Genomic DNA, 9,162 nt, shown 5'->3' with positions numbered 1-9,162 from the left:
AGGGCATACAGCAAATGCTTTGGTAAAGAGCATGGAAAATCAGTCATCCCTAATTCACCTTTCAGTCAGCATTCCAGGGATGTCCACAACTAGATCTTCCATTAGGACTATCAAAATAAGTAACTGCTGGTGCAGCTTTTTGTGAATTTGCTCACTTCTTTTTGAATTAGTTTCTCTCTTTGATAGGATTTTCCTTTTCTGAGTTAAAGAAGTAGATTTGAACCTACAGTTCCCTCCTTCCACATCTATTAAAGGAAATGTTCAGCCTCATAAAGATCAGATGAAGCATGTGCTGATTTTTCCGTGATCATAAAAGGAGACGTACTATTCTGCCTCAGGGATTCCTAGGAGAGGGGTGGAGCAACTAAATTCTTATTAATTGCTCTATCCATGCAAGTAGGACTGCCAATATGTTTGTATCATCCACAATTCACACAAGATGAATACTAAAACCAGATACGATCCATCATGGCTGTTGATAGAAGAATTAAGTCCCTGCCTCTGGAGATTTGTGGGCTTTCAAATGATAATCATCAAAAGAGACAAAGTGGAATGGCAGGGGGAGGCTGCCAAGTACCAGCATCCCTAACAGAGTTGTACACCTTATGCCATGCAGAAGCCATCACAGAATGAAAGTGCTGATTAGGATAATTAAGGAAGTGGTAATCATGCTCCATCTTCAGCCACAGCACAATGATTTAGCAGTTCAGCTGCTCCCCTGCCCACCAGTGCCATTTCAGTCTCCCCATTAGGAGACCCAAAACTCTTAAGTTTACAGCCCCTCAGTACAACTCAAGCCTTCCTCACACAGAAAGCAGCTGGAAAACAGTGTCAAATGTACCAAAACAGCTCCTCCAAGTGATGCAGAACAGCAGCCCTCACTTTCTGTCTTCTTTGGGACAAATTCTGGACAGACCTTTCCAACAAAAACAGTTAACTCCTGCCCTCCGATACCAGCCAAGATGGTGACCAGCAACCTTTAGCAAACATTTTTCTTGTTGATTTCAGGTCTTTACGAGACTACAGTATCACCAAAGCCTCATTCACTGTGAATGCCATCCTCACTGAGGTACAGGGTGGATTATTAGACTGCACACAGGCTGAGGCAAGAAAACATCCCTTTCTACCAGAGTTATCGCTATATGGCCTGGAACAGAGCTACCAAGCAGCTATAGGTGGTGATAGCTGTGTACAGGAGCCCAGAAACGCATTTGGTCAGCGCCTTTGGAGTATCTTCACAAAGGTATTAGGTTGAATGGTTGCTTATTCCCTAGAACATTGCACCATTTGGCAAAATAAGCATGGTACTCTTGGAATGATGCATCTCAAGCTGCTGCATCACCAGAGCACCAGTTGTGATGTCGTAGCGCAGGTGTGCAAACAGCCTCTAGCATCCATCCCCACCCATACCTGTTGAAGGCTATTCCTCATCCCCAGGCTGCCACCAGCAAAGCCCCTGAATTAGGGGTTGGCTGTTAACTGGAATCTCCCGGAAACAACAGTTCTGCTCCAGCAGATTAGCGGGCATGAGGAATGGGAATCAGAGCCTGCAAAATTTCAGACACCTCCAGGAAAGTGGAGGATGCTGTCCCTGTCCCATGACAAGTTCTCTCACTTGTTCACAAAAAGGCTTTCTGTGCATGGAAAGGGGAGCATCCCACTTGCTGTCTCCACGTCCTTTGGGCAGGTTGTGCGTGCTTGGAGGGACTGCCAAGCCTGCAAACAGCGCAGCCCCAACTAATACTTTGCCATCCCAGCCGGCTCGGCATGTAGGAAGGAAAAGGGAAGAAGAAGAGGAAAAGAGGAGGGGAGTTCCGGAGGGGGCCGGACGGTGGGAAGAGCGAACAAGTAGGGAGGGTAGGCAGAAAGCGGAAAAAAAGGAGGAGAAAGGGGAGGAGATGAAAGACAAGGGGAGAAGGAAAGATCGGCCGGGGAGGAGGCGAAAGGCCGGGGAGGAGAGGAGGCAGCCAGCTCGGCGGAGAGGAAAGGGACAGGACACGGCGCCCCGCGGGCCATGCGTCTCCTGGCCACGGCGCTGGCCGCCCTGCTGGCCTCGGCCCCGGCCCCAGGTAAGCGGCAGCGCCAGCAGCCCCTCCCTCCGGCCGCTGCGGGACCCCGGCGCCGCGGGGTCCGGGAAGGGTCTGGGCAGCGCCCGGTCTGGGGGAGCAGGCAGGAGCCCGGCACGGCACGGCGGGCGCCTCGGCACAGAGGGAAAGGACGGGACCCGCCGCCCCCGTCCACTGCTCCCGCATTGCCGCGGCAGCAGCGCCCGCAGCCGTGGGTTCAGAGCGAAACCCCACGCCTGTACAGCAGCTGCTGGAAAAGCTTTCTCCACCGCCTCCTTTGTCAGGCGGGACTGCGTTCGTACAACTGCAAACAAAGTTGAGGCAAAGACGACTAGAACTCCCAGATCTCTTGTTATTAAAAACAACCCTCTGCTCAAGCCTTATGCTTCCAAAATCTAATGTGTCTTGGCTAAGGTTATGTTCTGAAGCTGTAAAAATGGACACGATTCTGTATCAGAACTTCAGGGCACAGTGGGGATGAGTAGAGTGAGGAAATCTCTCTCATTCAATAGTGATAAGAGTTGGATTTGGGAATTCTGCCTTGGACAGGAGATGGCAGAGGCAAAAGTTCAGTTCAAGTTCAGTCACTGCAGAAGCACTGCGAGAGAAGGAGCCTCTGACTTGAGAAACTTGCAGATACAGCCATTCAACTGAAAACAGCTGGTTCCTTTTGGTGAACTTTCTAGCCAGTTCCTAATTATTTTCATTTAAACAAAGAGCTTTGCTTCTTCCTGGCTCATCTGCTCTTCTTACTACTTAATAGAAACCAAAATAAAGCAAGCTTTGACATTAATATCACTTCACAGAACAAATGGTAGGGCAAATAGAAGCCACCCCACCTGACTCTGGTCACGCAAATCCAAGATGAGAAGGCAGCTAACCTGATGGCAGGCCTCTGTAGTCCCCTACATATCAGCAGGGGCTGAGGAAGAAGTCCTCATAGCCCTGAAGGCTGGGTTGTAGATTCTGCCTATTAGTGTCCATGGAAAAAGGAGTATTAGGAGGAACCTATGTAACGCTAATAATGCTAAATCCAGGTAGGGTGCAGTAGTGTCCAGGAACAACCCCTCACGTGAGCATCTCTAATGAAGGAGCTGGGGTTTTCCAGCAAGCATGCAGCGTCCGTGACTGTTGGTCTGCTGCTGTTCCAGCACAGACTGTGGGGACAGCCCTGGCACGAACAGATTTCTAGCTGCTAAACTGGTAGCTCCTTACTCCTGACAGTGCCATGAATGTATTTTGCTAAGAAATATGGCAGATAACAAAATCCAAATCTAGCTAATACTTTCAGAATAGGGTTTTTGAAAATGGGATTTAAGTTATAGTGCTACACTTTTGTGACGGTGGTGAGACAAGCAGAGGGAAGGTACCAAAGAAACAGTTAAAACACTGGAATGGGGGCAACTAAGTGAGCTGGTTGCTGATAGGAGTGAGATATTTAAAGGAATCCTCAAGGTTTGACCCACTCTCATTCCCTTTCTATAAGTAGTTTCCCTTCTCAAGTAGAAGTAGGACTAAACTCATGCTATATTGGGAAGGCAGAAAGACAGTGATTCTTCACTTAAAGCAGGAATCTGAAGTCTAGGAAGTCAGTGCTGCATTGGCACAGAAGCCTGCTCTCAAGTGGTGGAGGAGTCTCCTGTCTTGGCACAGAACCCAGTACTAGGACAAACCTCATGTTGGAGCTGATTCAGCAGCAGTTAAAGACAGAACAAACTTCCACAAGTGCGTGGGAGCCCTGAACAAGGCTTTTCCTTTCCACATGAGAGGTAAATGACTTCTTTCCTCCAACTATTCACCACTGTTCCACCTCCAACGGGGGAGGATAGAGTCCAATGGATAGTTTTCCTGTTTTGTATAAAGCATCACCTGACTCTGCTCAGTGTAAAATGAGAAAAGGTCACAGAGAAAGCATCAGAAATTCTGAAAGCTCTTCTACATCGATAGTTGCAGAAGAAAGATATGTTTCCCCTGATCATACAAGCCTTCAAGCAACTGGCCTTTGCAGCAGATGAGCTTTGCTACATGAAAGATGAAGTAAAATTTGATACTTCCTCACAAAAGGGCACATCTCCTGAGGAAAAGTAGAAACCCTATGTATAAAATACCAATGTTTGTGTGAGTGTAAAGAGCTAGAAAGGGATCAGAGCTGCCACATACAATGCTTCTTTATCTTCTCACAGAGGCTTCCATCATCACTATATCTGAATTCCTCTGTATTTTCTCTGGAGTACTTTTTGGCAGTGTGTTCTGCCTAGTTTCAAATTAAGCAACGATTCTTTTGCTTTTTATTTAGGGATAGTATTCTACAATTAATCCTAGCCAGCTTTCTCAAACAAGAAGTTCACATATCAGGAAAGTGACATAATTGTTTTCCTTTACAGTTTTTCATGACACATCCATAATTTCAGTAGAAAAATCTTGTGTTTTGCATTTACCCAAACCACATTTTTATAATCAATTTCTTAAACTTCTGCAGTGCAATTATAAGCAACTTCAAAAAATTCTATACTTCTGAACTTGTTTCCTGAGCAGCACAATGTTCAAAAATGGAATGTCATTTTGATGGCAGAGGCAGCCACCTTATTTTCACTTCTGCCTACAAAGCACCAAGGTCCTGTAACTCCAGCATGCAATAAGTCAAGGTTTATGCCTGGAAATCTGTGGTGGTATTCAGACTTCATTTTAAATTTCAACATCCCATTCTTCCTGTGTGCTTTGTATAAATTATCTCTTGATTTGGAGCTCACATTAATTGCATACACAAACTTCACGCACAGATAGTTATAGCAGTAATTTAAATCATGCTTAGCTTTCTTTTTCTTAAAGAAGTTTAAAAAAATAACATACAACTTTCATCATATGACTTTTTTTCTTTCACAGAGTCTATGTGGCTAAGATGCCTATTCTGCAGCATCTATCTTAAAAAATATGCCCATCAGTAATGCTTTCTATTAAAACAAACAACCCGAAAGAATAATACTATTAACTTTTGGAAGGTTCTTTTCTCAAACAGTCACAATATAACTTTTTTAATTCAGAGGATTTAAGTAAATTGATACATTTAATCTCTGCACCTCGGAGCTTCTCAGGGGCCACAAAGTCTCTGACTCCAATGCTCTTTCAGAAGTAGATGGAAGTACTTGCTTATTTTGAGGATAAATACATGTTTGTGTTTCAGGAGCTGATGTCAACCAGGAGTCTGCCAAAATGCTCATCCCCTTTGTTAAAATGTTCCTAGCTGAGTGCTAGCAAAGTGTCCAGAAATTAAAAAAATCCATCTCCCAGAGTTGCAGTTCTCATTAGCATTTCAGTACATAACTGGAAGCTTAATGTTCATATCTTAGAGGATGTTTCATGCTTCTCAGAGTGTACTGCATGGAGTGTACATTACTCCCTGTTAAAATATGTTTTTTCTCTCTAGTGGATGCTATCAGAAAAGTAATTTAGGGAACACAATGCCACAATATGCAACTGGTAAAAATAGATCAGTCTGTGATATGACTAATAGACATACATTCTTAACATACATTGAGAAGGAAATAGAATGAATGTTTAATCCATGCCTCAGAAAAGAGGTTAAGCATGAATAAGTAGGGTCAGGAAATAAAAATCTGCTAATGAACAGCTATGGATGTCTTTTAACCTTCACCTATGTGGACTATTGGTAGAAAGAAAGGAGAGAAACAAATAACTGGTCTGAGCTAGGCTCGTGATGACAAACAGAAGAACATGAGTCAGAAATTAATGGGAAAATGGAACAACTGTCTGTCTCAATATAACCACATGTCACATTTTGTCATGCAAGTAATGTCATTAAATCAAATTTGCAGTCAGAAGGAGATCTGAAAAATTTAATCCAGATGATCATTAGGTTATGACAAGAAGAGTATTAGTTAAAACAGAGGACATAAGGAACTCTAAAGAGAGGAGTTACTCATATATGAGAACTTACTGACATAACGGGAGGTTACTAGTCTTTCAGTGACCCATCTAGGAAACAGTATTGTGTAAAGTTTGCACAACTAATGTCGAAAAGAAAGAAACAAGTACACATTGCTTGTGACTTTATGAAGTCACTGTATGATTGGAGTACCATGAAGGAAAGACTGAGGAACAAGAAACAAAAGTGGAGCAGAATTTAGTAAGATAGTCATGCACTTGGGGAATTTCTTGGATAAACTAGGAACTGAACCACAAATGACAAAGGAAGGAAAACATTCTATTCTGCCTAAATATGAACCATCAATCTCAAAATATAATGAAAAAGGTCAACATTGTTCTGGGATACCCATGCAAGGTATTTCTAATCACCTGGGGTGTACACTGGCTATTTCACAGAACGTTAGAGAGCAACAACAGCAACAAGAACGTCACAATAAAACCAAAATTGAAACTGGAACCAGAGCACAGAAAGTTACTAACTCAGTAGGAAAGTGGATAGGGAAGGGAAACATTTCTTTGTAAGAGACTAACAGAACTCTGCTTCTTTAGTTCAATAAAGTGAAGGCTGAGAGACTAGATATTTGGAGTCAAGAAGTAAATGGCATTTAAACTTAAAAGACAAAGTTGGCACAGGAACATAAACTGGCTATTAAAACAAATTAGCTTGGAAATTCTCAGCAGGATGCATGTTGCCAGAAAAGCTGGTTATGGAACAGATTGCCAAAGGATATTGTGGGCTCTTGCTCCAAGCTAGCTTCAGACAAGGCTTGTCGAAAGCCTTGGGTGATTGGGAGCCTGTAAAAGCACCACAGTGTCTACTTCAGCCCTGTCTCATAAGTGAACACAAGAATATTGGAGCAGACTCACTGAAGGAGGTCCTCTTGCCATCTCTCAGAATACATCAGATTCTAGAAGCTCACTGAGTTGCTGCACACTGAACTGATGATGCTATCTGTTTACCTGCTGTGGACTTGTGTGCTGAGAGATTGTGGTGCTGCTCTTCCTCCATGGGATTCTCACTGTCTCTTTTTCCTTAACAGATGTTTGTGAGGCTTTAAATGTGACGGTTTCTCCAGGACCAACAGTGCGGTACTCTGAGGGAGATAATGCTACCCTTTACTGCCACATTTCTCAAAAGAGAAAGACGGACAATTTGCTGGCTGTGCGGTGGGTCTTTGCTGTGTCACCCACCCAGGAGTATCTGATGATCAAAATGACCAAATTTGGGTCTGTCCAGTATTATGGGAATTATACTCATCATTTCCATAAGCAAAGACTTCGTCTTCTTAAAGAAAAACATGGAACTATGTACAAATTTCTTATTCTAAGCCTCCAGCAAACAGATCAAGGACATTATATATGTAAAGTTCAGGAAATTGGAAAACACAGGAATAAGTGGACAGCCTGGTCAAATGGTACAGCAGCTACTGAAATAAGAGGTGAGACATCATCAATTACAGTGCTACAGTTTTCCTTGTCCCATGATCCCTCCTTTCCTCTCTATCAAGTTCATTCATAAGACATTTGAAGTGATTTTTTAGTGTTATTTGAGACTATGAGAAGAAAAATCAAATACTCTGCTTCCTTACTTGCACATAATAATTTAAACATTATGCACCCTGTAGTAGAAAGTAAAGAGTTAAATTAGTAGATTAATTGAAAACAGTTTATTTCCCTTGCGTTTTGCCAAAACAGAAGCAATTCAAACTCTTTTACACTCATGTACAGGTCTCTATAACTTTGCAAGTGAGAATGAACAACTGTCATTATTATTTAAATACAAAATAAAATAGAGAGAAATTAACTTATTTTCAAATGAATACACAGGGAGTCAAGACAGAGATAGAAGCTGTGTATTTTAGGTCTATGTTTTGTCCCTCTTGGTATGTTCATTGTGTTTAGTTCTAGTCTAGAAGCAGTTTGCAAGGAGCATTTCTAGCATCATTATACCATTTATAGACAGAAAACAGAGCTAGAAAAGAAGTAACCAGTCTGCTTGTATTGAACTTCAGATACAGTTATGGCCAGCAACAAGTGAGGATTTTGAACTACAGATCTCAACTTGAAAACAGGCCTTTTATTTGGGGTGGTTTATCTCAAAGCTAACACCACCTGATGTGAGCTTTCAGAGATGGGTGAAACTGAATGTTGAAGAACAGACTCCTTTGTAGAGTCAGCAGTTGTATTGTTAGGGCTAGCTGGCAAACAAGCCCTCTCTTGTGGTTTTACAGACAGAAAAGCTGATTTCACACAGAGCCAGCTCTGAAGATAACACTAAAAACCAAGTGGGACTGCTTGGTCTATAGGTCTGGGTATTCAAGAGGTTAATTGAGCAATCAGACAAAAACTTATAGGAGAAGATAGTGCTCTGTGAAGTTTTTGCTGTTAATGCTGATGCTAAGTTTACTGCTTTGTTTAGACCACACATGTTATTTCTGTAACTGAGAAAACCTAATCCCATTTATCTAACTAGTGTTTTGGAGAAAATGGCCCTAACTCTCTTCTGAAAACAATTTTCCTTTGAGAGAGCCCCACTAAGGACAGGCTTTTGCAGATAGATTCAAGCACATTTATGTAGAGTCTACATTGGTAGACTAAATTCAAAGCACATTTCCTCCGTACCAACTTCATTGGCATCATTCATGTTTCTCTATCCCTTTTTGGATTATACACACAGCAGGACAACAAGTGAAACAGTAAAAAATAATCTTTGTGAGTGTGTGATCTTCTATGGGGAGCGCTCAGGTCTCAGGATTTATAATCTATGGGAAGGACAAGAGAAACAGTGTGGAAAAAAAAGAGATAAATAATGTCTTCACTTTGATCAGCAATGCTTAAATCTGCCTTAAGGAATCACGGCATTAACATAACATAATTAGTTGATTTTTTATGTTGATTTTAGCAGTGATAAAACACACTAACAATCCAAAGCTGAAACTCTGTTTTAGTAACAAAGACTTGGATCAATTTTAAACAACAACAAAAAAACTGATCTAATTTTGTTACTGGGTCTGCAGAACTTTTCCTTCATTGAAGGAAAGTTCCAAGTGTAAAACAAGTAACTTGTTCTTGACTCACAGGTGCCCAGGGACCCTCCATGTCAGTGACTTGGGCTCCTGGACATACCACAGGAGAAAGTGCCCAGTACTAA

At 42.2% G+C, this 9,162-nt stretch overlaps 1 protein-coding gene across 1 annotated transcript in view; it reads left to right on the top strand.

Annotated features, from left to right (window-relative positions):
• The first annotated feature begins 2,014 nt into the window (after nt 1–2,014).
• The window catches only part of VSTM4 (V-set and transmembrane domain containing 4), a 32,190-nt gene continuing 25,042 nt past the window's right edge, over nt 2,015–9,162 (top strand). Inside the window, exons 1-2 of the mRNA XM_042863225.1 lie at nt 2,015–2,069; nt 7,052–7,450. Of these exons, the coding sequence (XP_042719159.1) occupies nt 2,015–2,069; nt 7,052–7,450 (454 nt within the window). The remainder of the gene's footprint in view (nt 2,070–7,051; nt 7,451–9,162) is intronic.

This window comes from Lagopus leucura, unplaced genomic scaffold (genome assembly GCF_019238085.1).
Source record: "Lagopus leucura isolate 7727_CA_CO unplaced genomic scaffold, USGS_WTPT01 Super-Scaffold_739, whole genome shotgun sequence".
NCBI lineage: Eukaryota > Metazoa > Chordata > Aves > Galliformes > Phasianidae > Lagopus > Lagopus leucura.
Note: the sequence above shows the minus strand (reverse complement) of the source record. Positions and strands in the feature narration are given on the sequence as shown.